General features: G+C 47.7%; 1 protein-coding gene across 2 annotated transcripts in view; it reads right to left on the minus strand.

The window, feature by feature from the left end:
• LOC146859549 (CD5 antigen-like) overlaps positions 1–15431 on the minus strand; it is a 756734-nt gene that overhangs the window by 241281 nt on the left and 500022 nt on the right. For both annotated transcript variants that reach the window (XM_085650246.1, XM_085650247.1), the window contains one exon: positions 3984–4016. In XM_085650246.1, the coding sequence (XP_085506372.1) occupies positions 3984–4016 (33 nt within the window). The remainder of the gene's footprint in view (positions 1–3983; positions 4017–15431) is intronic.

The raw sequence follows: 15431 nt of genomic DNA on the forward strand, positions 1-15431 counted from the left end.
CTTAACTCCATAGCCCCGAAAGAGTAAAAATACATTTGACCAATTGTTATCTTGGCCTATCTCTTAGCTCTTTAGTACTGATTTGAATCACATACATTATAAAAGGCTCCCAGAGTTGTTTCAGGATGGAATGTATGGACAGTGTTAATTCTCCTCCAGTCACCAATGACAACAGACTGTGAACCTACATAAAGGCCATAACCCAACTAGTAGCTCAAGAGAAAGAAGTATTGACCAGCAGCTCCCGCACCTGCATACTCTGCCCTCTGTTTGCAACAACACCCCAGTTTCCTGGATTTTGATGTTGGTGACAATCTTTTGGAGGTGGGTGAGGACTGTCTCAAATCCCTCAAAGTCACTCTCAATATAGCTCATTACTTCTCTCTATTCCGCTCACATTTCATCCACATTTGCTGGCATTTGTCACCCAAGTTGCTTGTGTTCCTCACCCATTATGTACTCTAATGTATAGGTAAATGTTGCCACACTCTGCTGTTTTTATGTGAACTGCACACATGTGCATATGGAACAGGTGGAGGCTTGAGATTGCAAATATTTGGCATTTTCTACTACTATTTGCAGGACTACAAATATACTACATGATGTGGTATCTGATTCAGGACCTATGTGCAGTCTTGCACTCCCATTTGTCCTATCTTTTCCTGTGTGGAGTGCTCCGTCCGAAGTGTGGAGTCTATGACCCAAGAGTGGAGACTCCGGGGCCCAGATTCTCATAGGTTTAGTGATGGGTTAGAGATACTTTTTTAATGCTAACCCTTTGCTAAACCTTTCTGGGGATTAACAAACCAATGCTAATTGGTTGTAGTATATGTTTGTATTGGAAACTAACGTCAAGGGAGCATTACATGGGTAGTGCATGGGCGTTCCCATGCAACCACCCATGCTTTTTAACGCTAAACCCTATCTACTAACATTAGTAGACAGGATTTAGTGGCAAAAATTAACGCCGCTGAAAAGCATGTGTTAAAAGACGAAATGTTTTAATTTCTCCTTTATTTTCCAACTTTGCATGCGTATTGCACTGTGCAGCACACATACAAAGTAGGAAAAGCTTTGAAGTGTGTACCCTTCCAGTACAAAACCCATGCTGGACTCTGGCTCCCACCCTAGCACTAAGCTTTGTGACTGGTGCACGGCAGCATACATTAGCACGGCACTAAGGAAAGGGGAGGAGAGCGCCATATCTCTGTGAATATGGTGCTCTCCTGCTCTCTCCCTGTCACGCAACGCAGCACAGCGCAGCCTCTCTGGAGGCTGCACTGCATTCCAGTTTTCAGAATATGGGCCCAAGTCTCCGCCACGAGTGGGGAGACTCAGCCGTCATAAAGATACTACTCGTAAAGACCTTTGTGAAGACCAAAAAGTAGTAAAGTTACAACAAATTGTTAGTTTACCTTCGTGAATCAGGAGCAAAAATAATCTGACACCCAATTACAAAAAATAGGTTGTACTTTTATCTTTAAATAAAATTCTTAACTGCAAAAGTCCACGGGGGTATTTGGAGACATGAATTTTCAATCAAGGAAATGATTAATCATTGCGTTTTGTTCTCAGATGCAGTAAAGCCTTGAAATGGACCGAGATCGCTGTAAAAATGCTGAGCTTTAATAAAGTTTTAAACTACCATGCAATCACACTTGCCATAACGTCTGGATGCACAGTTACCGTGCCAGCACGTTTAGGGTCCCTAAATCCATCATGGTTCTGGTCACAAAGGGCCATAAGGTCTGGATGCACTGTTACCATCCCAGCACGCTTGGGGTCACTAAATCCATCATGGTTCTGGTCGCAGAGGGCCATAAGGTCTGGATGCACTGTTACCTTCCCAGCATGCTTGGGGTCACTAATTCCATCATGGTTCTGCCATCAAATCAGTCTCCAGTGGAGGTCCAGGCTCTATGGGTGAACTACCATAGCCTTTAATGGACTGATCCTAATGCAAGGGATGGAGGACCCTGAAGATGCTCAAGGATGCTGAGGATGCTGAGCTGGTGACAAGGGGAATCATTGGAGTGGTCCTGATGCAAGGGATACAGGATGCTGAGTATGCTCAAGGATACTGAGGATGCTGAGCTGGTGACGAGGGGAATCATTGGAGTGGTCCTAATGCAAGGGATGGAGGACCCTGAAGATGCTCAAGGATCCTGAGGATGCTGAGCTGGTGACAAGGGGAATCATTGGAGTGGTCCTGATGCAAGGGATACAGGATGCTGAAGATGCTCAAGGATACTGAGGATGCTGAGCTGATGAGAGGGATTATCTTGGGGCCACTGATCAGTCCACAAACACAGTGATAAGACCTCAGCCACAGGGTTCCATGTCTGGGTGAAGCCCAGACAAAAAACTGTTGCCACTGGTCTACTGGTCTCCACTTGGAGCGCATCCAGTGGTTCCCTTTAACTAATGGTAACATCCTTGCTGTGTGATCACACTGCATTCTGATGACTCTCCCAGGTATATCATACTCGGTGCAACTTCTGAGGGTTGGGACTCTGTCTCCCAAGCTAAACGTTGGCACTCAATGGGGATCAGGCGTCCTTGGCTACCAACTCACAAAGGCAGGCTTCTTCAGCTTCTGTGGCCTTGTACAAATAACTGGACGTCAGCCAAATGACTCTTGGAGTCACATCTCCAGTCTGGGCCTTGGGAATGACTTTTCTTTGCGTAGGGCATCACAGGCACGGTTCTCTCTTTGCTGGCCCAAGGAGCAGCAGGTGCAGCTCAGTCTTTTGTACAGTCTCTCTTTGCCGGGTCACGGGCACAGCACAGCAGTCCCTCTTTGTTCCTTCCTCTAGTACAGATGTGATCCAAGGTCTGGGTGCCACTTTTAATCCCAGTTTGTCCCCTGGAGAGATGCAGCAATGACTGGCCAATAGGCTATCGGGCCACCTCCCACCTAGTGATGACTTCCTGTGAAGTGTGGCGTCTGTCCAGTCTAAGCGTGTCAGAACCCCTATCTATTTGTGTGGCCTTCCCTAGCCCATCCCAAAGATGCGACTATCTGGATGCCCAAAGATAAGCAGTTTAGCAGTGGCTTCTCTCAGCCTGTCCCTGATGCCCCTGATGCCACCCTGTCTGCAAGGAACAAAAGAGAATCCCCTCTTGCTTGTTTCTCATCAAAGGTTGCTTTCCCTTTGAAGTTCAACTTTTGGGCTCACACCCTGTTTGGCCTTCCTGCCAGGGAGAGGTCAAACCTCCTCCAATGTCAGGCCCCTTGTATTTCTTCCTGAGAGTCATTCATAGCTCCCCCCAGGAGGGCAGAAGGCTGTCTTGTGCCCGGCAACCATAAATGGTCACTGTTTAACGGAGGGCAACAAAGTAACAACTTTCTAGAGTTGTTAAATGTGCAAACGTTATATTAAATTCGAATTGAGCATCATGTCAGGTTTAATGTAGCAATTATTTTGATGTCTGGAAGTATCAATTTTAGTAGTCCTATGCAGGAGTTAGCACTGTTGGGTTGTCAGCTGTGACCCTGCACTCCCCAATGTGGCTACTAGCTTTTCCACAGCAAAATGGCAATTTGTAAAAACAACAATTTATAAAAACATGTCGAGTTAGAAGAGTGAAACTGTCCTACCCATCTGCAGTGATTGGTTCGGAGACATACATTTGCCTCATCAAAATCAGGGTGACACAATAACTGCTGCAGCCCATGAGGGATACCTTAACTCACAGACCCTGAGTTCACTTGGTAAAATATGCTAGGTACTTATAAGTAAGTTAACATATGCCAGTGATGGTAGAGCTCCTCAGACAAAGACCTCACTGGCACTGAGTACACCTCACTTACCAGAGCCAAAAACCATCAGCATCAGTTCAAAACTTTGGGAGTGATCATGCAAAAAGAGGTATTTCCCTACATGATATATATGAAATACATACACAAAGATCCTAATTAAAATACATGCTATATGAATTACATGTCTAATTATCTGCATACATTGTTAAAAATGCATTACCTTTGTAGATCTGGGGGCGCAATTTCCGATTCTCTGTAAAAAAAAAACAATTGAAGATAAGATCATTGATCTTTGTTTTAAATAGAAATAAAACTCCAAACAACAAATTGTACAACTACAGACTACATCAGAAGCGGCATCACAGTGTGGTGAGACATGGAGGATACAGGCATACAGTCTGTGTTGAGACGTTCCCAAGTTTGCACCACCAATTAAGTACGTTTGAGGGTGAAAAGGAGTTTGTTCCTGAGTCTCAATCTATAAACAGAGAAAAGGCTCTGAGGGGATTCAGCCCCAGAGAAAGTATCCCTAGCTGGAAGCAGGTCCCACGGGAAGCATGTGCTTGTAAGTACAGTTGCCCTCATTCACCTGAAGGTGACATGCTTCATCATAGGGCGATGCTGCTCGCCAGGCCAGCGCTGCAATGCCTGGCGGGCCCCACAAGAGGGTTCTTTGTCGGAGATCTGTTAATAAATATGCCAATTGAGCACCTTAGAACAAGGAATGGTGTGTCCTACAATTTGAGAAGACCGGTGAATGGTGTGAAGATAAAATCAACTGTCAACCAGATGCCAACAAAATATTTAATGTGATATCCCCGGTAGATCTTGAGCTTAAAAAAGAAGGGAGAGACACTTAGGATACTATGGTCTGTGTCTCTTCAAGTGAGAGTATAAAACTGTCACCTATAGACCGTCTAGCAAGCTCTGGCCTAAGTTATAGGTCAACATATTTCATCCCTAAGTGTGAGAAGTTGGCCTGGCATATGCTGGTCACTAGTTCTAGTGGCCACCTTGCACCAGTCCAATTCGACTCTTGGTAGATAGGTTTAAAGACAACCTTTTGAAAGAAAGCTATCCTAGTGGTAGCTGTGGAGAGCAGCCTTCAGGCTTAGTCTCTGAGGAATGTAAAGCAGCTTGTTTTACCTTATAATCTCTTGAATTACCAAATGAAAAGACACCACACAGGTATATATATCAAATATATATGTATTTATTACTAAATATACTCTACTAATCTCTTTATGAGATTAGAGCCAGGTAAACATTCAAAAGATCAACACTTCTCAATAAATTAAGCACAAATATGGCTGTAGCCCTAGGGGCGTACCAGACCATATACTAAAAAAATGGTATAACCAACTCGACTTGCAAATTGAAGAGGCCTAGGGCCTTGGGAATCGCTGGGGCTTCACTGCTGCAGTGTTTACAGGTAAGTAATCAGCCCACAGGAGACGCGTGCAGTGTCTAAACACATACGCGGGCTTCTCATTGGTTTCAATGGCAAAATGTCGTGGTTATTAATTTACAGTTCTAGGGCACTTCTGAGTGGACAACAAGCAAACAACTTACAGGGTAAGTACTTCGATAGCCAATGCACACTTGGGCACTGTAATGCCAGAGTTACCTCACCCAGGGAAGCCGGGTGCATAGGTGTCCTTTGGTGTCGGGTCGCGATGCTGTTTTCAATGGGAATCGTGGAAGTCTTGCTGCTTGAGTTGTCGGGTGAAGTGTCCGTGGAAATCCAACGATGGATTGGAGTTGCAGGCGACCTAGAAATTGAGGGGACAGAGTTCAGAGTCACTTGCCAGTGACCGGTGGCCAGCAGGATAGATGACCACAGCTGTCGCGTCTCTTCACGTCGCTGATGTCATTTTGTCTCTTCACCCACGAGGTCCAGGAGAGATCGATGAAGACCAGCAGCTGGATTTGGAGGGTCCCACAAGGTCTACAGCTGTTGGCAGTGTCGGCACTCGGATTGGAGTCAACACACCTTGGCAACTGCAAGTCTCGTGTGGATAGAAGATTGTGAATTGTTCAGACCAGCAAGGTCCGATGAACTTACCCAGCTAGGGTAAGTGAGGGCAGGCCCAGAGCAACCAGGCGATCCCTTGAAGTAGTTCAGAAAGTCTTCTGGAGAGCTGCTAGCCAATGGGCAAACAACTGCAAAGACGCCTTTGCAGGGAAATTTCACCAACAGCCCACGGTCACTTGGGACGAGGTAGGCTGCTGATCTTCGGTTCCGGACCTGCTAGGGACTTGGACATTAAGTGGTCCAAAGCACAAGTTTGTAGTTCATCGTTCAGGGCTTGCACTCGAAATCAGTGCATGGTTCCCTGGTATTGCTGTACCTCGTCACTCGTGGGGTCCAGATGCTACAGCTTCGCTGGGGACTCAAAATGGCCGTTGAGAGGTCAGGAAATCAGCTTCAGGGGACGCAGGGACTTCGGGCTCCGGCGGGAGCGGTAAAGTTTGCAACCGTAGTTCAGTCCTTTTGGTGCCTGCCAAGCAGGGGAGTCACTCCTTGACTCCAAGGGAGATCCTTCGGTCTTCTAAAGGTAGTAGAAAGTTGAAGGGCCAGGATTCTTCTTCTTAGAGCATCGTCCAGGTGTAATCTAACTTGCATTGGCAAGCTTTGGTATCTTATACTGTTAAAATGGGAGGGACTAGCTCTGTGGCCACTCCTCTAGGAGGGCCAGGGTAGTGGGTGGTTACACCCACTTCCCTTTGTCCAGTTTCGTGCCAGGACAGGGGCAGAGGCCCCTGAACCGGTTTGAGGTGGCATATGCACAGAGGAGCCTACTGCTCCCCCAGTGCAGGACTTCAAAGGCACTCTAAGAGTGCACCCACCCAGCTCCAATACACTAAATCCTGTCTGGAAGGTTGTGACACCTCCCTGTGACAGGAAACCCTTTGTTGGGCTCCCTCCACTGCGAGTTTCGGTCAGCAGCAGGAGGGCAGCCCGGTGTCTGTGCTGGTGGCATCCATTTTGTGATGCCAGGGCCATAGAAGATTTCTACCGTTTAGTACAGTGGGTACATGTCATCCCCTCTAGAAGGGTGGGATCATACTCCCACACCAGTTACTGGTGTGGGGGTAAGATTCCAAGATGTTTGACACCAAACACGACATGTTTTGATGCAGTCATTCCAAAGTTAGCATTTACCGGGAGGTTATAAAGCACTTAAGAGTATATGGTTTAACCGCATCCACAAACAGCAGCAGAGAATAGACTCTGCCAGCTGCAGAGGGGTCCTGCTCAGGCAGAAGCACCCCCTCACATAGTAAACCATGCACCCTGCCCTTGGGATTGATAGGGCCTACCATAGGGTGACTGATAGGTTTATATGTGTGTGTATGGTGAGATATAGGAACCTATACCTCAGTGAGGAGTGCTAACACTACCTCACACAGGCTGCAGTAGCAGGCCTGTGGTGTCAGATTGAGAATGCTTCCCAGGGGTGTCATAATACATGCTGCAGCCCCTGGTAGGCCTGTGAAGTACCAATGCCCTAGGTACCTAAGGTACCATATACTAGGGGCTCACAAGGTACCACAGTATCCAATCACTAGTGCATCTAATATGCACACCAAGTTGTTTAGAGAGATCAGTTAGACTGGGGCACTGATTAGCAGGGACCCAGCCAGACTATAGCCAGAAACCAGTGTATACATCAGAAAAAAAGTGGGGGCAACACAAGTGCAGATCCTACTCTCCTACACAACCCCCCCCCCCCAAACGCAGGGACATTAAACTAACCTTGACCAGTTGAGTCTTCATGTTCTAAGTGGAAATACCTCGAGAGTCCATCTGCATTGGCATGTTGGGTCCCAGGTCTATGTTCCACTGTATAGTCCATCCCCTGTAGGGAAATGGACCACCTGAGCAGTTTAGGATTTTCACCTTTCATCTGTTTGAGCCATAGGAGGGGCTTATGGTCAGTCTGAACAATGAAGTGAGTACCAAACAAGTATGGCCTCAGCTTCTTCAGGGCCCAAACCACAGCAAAGGCCTCCCTCTCAATAGCTGACCAACGTTTCTCTCTAGGGGTCAGCCTTCTGCTTATAAAAGCTACTGGCTGGTCTTGACCTTCATCATTAAGTTGAGACAGTACAGCTCCCACACCCAGCTCTGAAGCATCTGTTTGGACAATGAACTTCTTTTTGTAATCTGGACTCTGTAAGATGGGGGCAGTACACATTGCCTGCTTGAGGTCATCAAATGCCTTTTGACAGCTAGCTGTCCACTGAACCTTTTTTTGCATTTTCTTGGAGGTTAGATCATTTAAGGGGGTCACTATAGATCCATATCCCTTAACAAACCTCCTGTAGTACCCAGTCAGGCCCAAGAAGGCTCTCACCTGTGTCTGGGTGGTTGAAGCTACCCAGTCCATTATGGTCTGGATCTTGCTCTGCAATGGTTGAACCTGGCCTCCACCTACAAGGTGGCCCAGGTACACAACCTGACTCTGCCCTATCTGGCACTTAGTGGCCTTGATAGTGAGGCCTGCTTTCTGCAGGGCCTCCAATACATTCTTGAGGTGGACCAGGTGATCCTGCTAGGTAGAACTAAAGACAGCAATATCATCTAGATATGCTGAGCAATAAGTTTCCATACCAGTCAGAACTTTATTCACCAACCTCTGGAATGTGGCAGGTGCATTCTTCAAACCAATGGGCATTACCACAAAGTGATAGTGCCCACCAGGGGTCGAAAATGCAGTTTTAGCCTTGGCATCATCAGCTAATTTGATTTGCCAATGGCCAGCTGTAAGGTCAAATGTACTTAGATATTTGGCTGAGGCCAAAGTATTTATTAGTTCATCTGCCCTTGGTATTGGGTAGGCATCAGTCCTTGTGACTGCATTGAGGCCTCTGTAGTCAACACAAAACCTCATCTCTTTCTTACCGCCCTGGGTGTGAGGCTTTGGGACAAGGACTACTGGGCTAGTCCAAGGATATCTGAGGGCTCAATAACACCTAGCTCCAACATTTTCTGGACTTCAGTCCTGATACAATCCCTGACATGGTCAGGTTGCCTGTAGATTTTACTCTTTACAGGCACACTGTCTCCAGTGTCCACCTCATGGGTGCACCAGGAAGTCTGACTTGGGGTCAGGCTAAACATATGTCTGTACTGATGTAGCACTTGTCTACATTCAGTTTGCTGATGCTCAGTGAGGCTGCTTGCCAAAGCAACACCATCAACTGACCCATCATCAGGGTTCTGAGAGAGGAGGTCAGGGAGAGGGTCACTCTCCTCCTCCTGGTCCTCATCAGTTGCCATGAGCAAGCTCATGTCAGCCCTGTCCACATATGGCTTAAGTCTGTTGACATGGAGCACTCTAAGAGGGCTCCTGGGAGTACCAAGATCTACCAAGTAGGTGACCTCTCCCTTCTTTTCAACAATTGTATGGGGGCCACTCCATTTGTCCTGGAGAGCTGCTGGGGCCACAGGCTCCAATACCCACACTTTCTGGCCTGGCTGGTAAACAGTCAGAACAGCCTTTTGGTCATGCCAAGCTTTTTGCAGTTCTTGGCTTGCCTCAAGGTTTTTAGTGGCCTTCTTCATGTGCTCAGCCATCCTGGAGCGGAGACCAAGTACATAGTCCACTACATCCTGTTTGGGAGGTTTGAGAGGTAACTCCCATCCCTCCGTCACCAGACATAATGGTCCTCTCACAGGGTGCCCAAACAGAAGTTCAAAGGGGCTGTAGCCAACCCCCTTCTGAGGAACCTCCCTGTATGCACATAGAAGGCAAGGAAGTAAAAGGTCCCATTTTCGCCTAAGCTTCTCTGGGAGGCCCTTAATCATTCCTTTTAGGGTTTTGTTGAATCTCTCAACTAACCCATTGCATTGTGGGTGATAGGGAGTGGTGAATTTGTAGTTTACACCACACTCCTTCCACATTGCAGCCAAATATCCTGACATAAAGTTTGAACCTCTGTCAGAGATAACCTCCTTAGGGAAACCCACTCTGGAGAATACTCCAATGAGGGCTCTTGCTACCACAGGGGCTGTGGTAGTCCTGAGGGGAATAGCTTCTGGATACCTGGTGGCATGATCCACTACCACAAGTATAAATCTGTGCCCAGATGCTGTTGGAGGGTCAAGGGGACCAACTATATCAATCTCTACCCTTTCAAAGGGAACCCCCACCACAGGTAGTGGTATCAGGGGGGCCTTTGTAGTACCACCTGTCTTGCCACTGGCTTGACAAGTGACACAGGAGCGACAAAACTCCTTTGTGTCTTCAGACATGTGTGGCCAATGAAAATGTGGTACAAGCCTGTCCCAGGTCTTGTTTTCGCCCAAGTGACCTGCCAATGGGATATCATGTGCTAGGGTCAAAAGGAACCCCCTAAACTTCTGAGGAATCACCAACCTCCCGGTGGCTCCAGGGGTAGGTTCCCTAGCCTCAGAATAAAGGAGCTCTTCATCCCAATAAACCTTATGGGACCCACTAGCACTCCCAGCACCCTCAGCAGCAGCTTGCTGTCTGAGGGGTGCAAGAGTGGGGCAGCACTGTTGCTCTTTGCTCAGATCTTCCCTGGAAGGTCCCCCTGCCCCCAAGAGCTCAACCTGACCAGGCTCAAGTTCCTCTGGGGCAGTTCCTTCTTCAGGCTCTGCTTCTCCTCCCTCTGGAGGGGAATCTGTGATTTGAGACAGAGGGGAAGGCCCAGCCTTAACCCTACTGCTCCTCCTCTTGGGTAGCATCTGGTCCATAGTTTCAGGATCCAGTGCTGGTTCAGCTCTATGCATTTTGGCTTGTGACCTGGTCACAGCAAATACCTCTGCAGGTATACCCAACATCTCAGCATGAGTCCATAATTCTACTTCAGACCAGGCTGAAGTCTCTAGATCATTGCCCAACAAACATTTGACAGGGAGGTCTGCACTGACTACTACCTTTTTGAGGCAAGTTACCCCTCCCCAGGAGAAATTAACAACTGCCAGGCTATGGTTGGTCCTGGTGTTGCTAGCATTGGTTACCTGGTACATTTCACCCAGGATGACCTGTGCAGGATCCACTAGGTCCTCTGCCACCATGGTGACACTAGCACCTGTGTCCCTGAATGCCAAAGCCTGTTTGCCATTTATAATAGGCTGCTGTTTGTATTTGCCCAGGTTACTGGGGCTCACTAGGAAGGACATATCAAGGTCTCCCTCACAAACTAGCAATGCCTGTGTTGGTACTCTGACTAGGCCAGAGTCCACATCAGAACCCAGGGTCAACCCTACTACACCCTTAGTCTGAGCATTACCTCCACCACTGACTGTACTAGGGGGAACAGGTGCCTTAGGGGCTGGAGTGGTGGTGGTTTGGTCTTTGGACTTGGTACAATCAGAAGTCCAGTGCCCTTTCTGTTTACAGAATTTGCACCAGGGCTTCTTTTGGCCTTTTACCTTTCCAGATTGTGACTCCCAACCAGATGCAGATTTTTGGGGCCCTTGTGAAGACTTCTGATCTTTAGATTTATCCCCACCTTTCTCTGAGCCTTTAGGATCTTGCTTGTTAGGGTCACCACCTTGGTTCTGGTTTTTCTGCCTCACCCTGGTTCTGACCCATTTGTCTGCCTTCTTTCCCAATTCTTGGGGAGAGGTCAGATCAGAGTCCACCAGGTACTGATGCAACAACTGGTTCTGGCAATTATTAAGGGTATGTTCTCTCATTATAAGATTATACAATCACTTAAAGTCAGTTACTCTACTACCAACCAGCCAACCTTCTAGAGCCTTGGTTGCACAATCAACAAAGTCAGTCCAATCCTGAGTCTGTGCTTTCTGGGTGTCTCTGAACTTCAACCTGTACTGTTCAGTGGTTAAGCCAAACCCATCTATCAAAACACTCTCCAGGGCTTCATAATCATTAGCATCCTCTTCTCTAACAGTGAGGAGCTTGTCTCTACCTTTATCTGAAAAGGAGAGCCACAAGATTGCTGCCCACTGTTTCTGGGGGACATGCTGAACTTTACAGGCCCTCTCCATAGCAGTTATCCATTTGTGGATATCATCCCCACTCTGGTAGGGAGGAACAACCTTGGACAGGTTCCTATGGTCAGGAGTATAATCTCTGTTTCTAGGGACACTGTTGCTGCCACCAGGGGTATCTAACCCCTCCTTCTTTGAAGCTCTTTGGAGCTCGAAGGCTTCCCTATCTAAGGCCAATTGCATGGTTCTGAGAGCAAGCCTAGCTTCCTCATACTGCAGCAATTTGTACCTTCTTTCAGAGGAGGTCTCCCTGGGAAAGTTGGAGTTCCTCTGTGAAACAGATTCTCTTCCAGAGTGGTATGACCTGTCAGAGTCCCTTGAGAGGGACCTAGGCCTGTCTCCCACTCTATCAGTTCTCTTAGGGAGAATTCCTCTGTTTCCATTAGACTCTTGTGAGTCTGGCCCTTCAATCACAGACTCCAGGTCATCTTGATTTTCATCATCAGACCCAGAGACTATGTTTGACCCACCCCCTGATCCAGACCCACTTGCTCCTAGAGCTTGTTTCAGGTCATCTGCTACTAGCAGATCTATCAGGTGTTGTGATGAGGGACTCATGCCCACCCTCAGTTGTCTCTCAAAGCATAAGGCCTTTAAATCAGTATAGGCAATATCTTTGTACTGAGATGGGATGGACCCACTGGCTCCATCCTGGTGAGGCATACTAGTGTTGTGCTGTGTTGTACTACCTACACTAGTTGTGGCCTACTAAACCTAGCTTGAGCTGTAGCAAGGGTGTGCTTATCCCTTCACAAACAGCTCTAAGTTCAGTAGAACTTATTGATACTAGCTTGACTTTATATGTACCTTGAGTACCTTAAGTGGTTTTCAGTTAGTAATTCAAATAGAGATTTTCTGGTAAAACAATGGCAAGCTGGAATCCCGCACGCTGCCCACCAATGTGAGAAGTTGGCCTGGCATATGCTGGTCACTAGTTCTAGTGGCCACCTTGCACCAGTCTAATTCGACTCTTGGTAGATAGGTTTGAAGACAACCTTTTGAAAGAAAGCTATCCTAGTGGTAGCTGTGGAGAGCAGCCTTCAGGCTTAGTCTCTGAGGAATGTAAAGCAGCTTGTTTTACCTTATAATCTCAAATATTACCAAATGAAAAGACACCACACAGGTATATATATCAAATATATATGTATTTATTACTAAATATACTCTACTAATCTCTTTATGAGATTAGAGCCAGGTAAACATTCAAAAGATCAACACTTCTCAATAAATTAAGCACAAATATGGCTGTAGCCCTAGGGGCGTACCAGACCATATACTAAAAAAATGGTATAACCAACTCGACTTGCAAATTGAAGAGGCCTAGGGCTTTGGGAATCACTGGGGCTTCGCTGCTGCAGTGTTTACAGGTAAGTAATCAGCCCACAGGAGACGCGTGCAGTGTCTAAACACACACGCGGGCTTCTCATTGGTGTCAATGGCAACATTTCGCGGTTATTAATTTACAGTTCTAGGGCACTTCTGAGTAGACAACAAGCAAACAACTTACAGGGTAAGTACTTCGATAGCCAATGCACACTTGGGCACCATAATGCCAGAGTTACCTCACCCAGGGAAGCCGGGTGCATAGGTGTCCTTTGGTGTCGGGTCGCGATGCTGTTTTCAATGGGAATCGTGGAAGTCTTGCTGCTTGTGTCGTCGGGTGAAGTGTCCGTGGAAATCCAACGATGGATTGGAGTTGCAGGCGACCTAGAAATTGAGGGGACAGAGTTCAGAGTCACTTGCCAGTGACCAGTGGCCAGCAGGATAGATGACCACAGCTGTCGCGTCTCTTCACGTCGCTGATGTCATTTTGTCTCTTCGCCCACGAGGTCCAGGAGAAATCGATGAAGACCATCAGCTGTATTTGGAGGGTCCCACGACGTCTGCAGCTGTTGGCGGTGTCGGCACTCGATTGGAGTCAACAAACCTTGGCAACTGCAAGTCTTGTGTGGATAGAAGATTGTGGATTGTTCAGACCAGCAAGGTCCGATGAACTTACCCAGTGAGAGTAAGTGAGGGCAGGCTGAGAGCAACCAAGCAAGCTCTTGAAGTGGTTCAGAAAGTCTTCTGGAGAGCTGCTAGCCAACGGGCAAGCAACCGCGAATACATCTTTGCAGGGAAACTTCACTAACAGCCCACGGTCACTTGGGACAAGGTAGGCCGCTGATCTTCGGTTCCAGACCTGCTAGGGACTTGGACATTAAGTGGTCCAAAGCACAAGTTTGTAGTTCATCGTTCAGGGCTTGCACTCGAAATCAGTGCATGGTTCCCTGGTATTGCTGTACCTCGTCACTCGTAGGGTCCAGATGCCACAGCTTCGCTGGCGACGCAAAATGGCCGTTGAGAGGTCAGGAAATCAGCTTCAGGGGATGCAGGGACTTCGGGCTCCGGCGGGAGCGGTAAAGTTTGCAACCGTAGTTCAGTCCTTTTGGTGCCTGTCAAGCAGGGGAGTCACTCCTTGACTCCAAGGGAGATCCTTCGGTCTTCTAAAGGTAGTAGAAAGTTGAAGGGCCAGGATTCTTCTTCTTAGAGCATCGTCCAGGTGTAATATAACTTGCATTGGCAAGCTTTGGTATCTTATACTGTTAAAATGGGAGGGACTAGCTCTATGGCCACTCCTTTAGGAGGGCCAGGGTAGTGGGTGGTTACACCCACTTCCCTTTGTCCAGTTTCGCGCCAGGACAGGGGCAGAGACCCCTGAACCGGTTTGAGCTGGCATATGCACAGAGGAGCCTACTGCTCCCCCAGTACAGGACTTCAAAGGCACTCTCAGAGTGCACCCACCCAGCTCCAATACACTAAATCCTGTCTGGAAGGTTGTGACACCTCCCTGTGACAGGAAACCCTTTGTTGGGCTCCCTCCACTGCGAGTTTCGGTCAGCAGCAGGAGGGCAGCCCGGTGTCTGTGCTGGTGGCATCCATTTTGTGATGCCAGGGCCTTAGAAGATTTCTACCGTTTAGTACAGTGGGTACATGTCATCCCCTCTAGAAGGGTGGGATCATACTCCCACACCAGTTACTGGTGTGGGGGTATGATTCCAAGATGTTTGACACCAAACACGACATGTTTTGATGCAGTCATTCCAAAGTTAGCATTTACCGGGAGGTTATAAAGCACTTAAGAGTATATGGTTTAACCGCATCCACAAACAGCAGCAGAGAATAGACTCTGCCAGCTGCAGAGGGGTCCTGCTCAGGCAGAAGCACCCCCTCACATAGTAAACCAAGCACCCTGCCCTTGGGATTGATAGGGCCTACCATAGGGGTGACTGATAGGTTTATATGTGTGTGTATGGTGAGATATAGGAACCTATACCTCAGTGAGGAGTGCTAACACTACCTCACACAGGCTGCAGTAGCAGGCCTGTGGTGTCAGATTGAGAATGCTTCCTAGGGGTGGCATAATACATGCTGCAGCCCCTGGTAGGCCTGTGAAGTACCAATGCCCTAGGTACCTAAGGTACCATATACTAGGGGCTCACAAGGTACCACAGTATCCAATCACTAGTGCATCTAATATGCACACCAAGTTGTTTAGAGAGATCAGTTAGACTGGGGCCCTGATTAGCAGGGACCCAGCCAGACTATAGCCAGAAACCAGTGTATACATCAGAAAAAAAGTGTGGGCAACACAAGTGCAGATCCTACTCTCCTACACTAAGGTAGTCGTGGAGA

The sequence above is a fragment of the Triturus cristatus genome, chromosome 3_2 (assembly GCF_964204655.1).
Source record: "Triturus cristatus chromosome 3_2, aTriCri1.1, whole genome shotgun sequence".
Taxonomy (NCBI): Eukaryota; Metazoa; Chordata; class Amphibia; order Caudata; family Salamandridae; genus Triturus; species Triturus cristatus.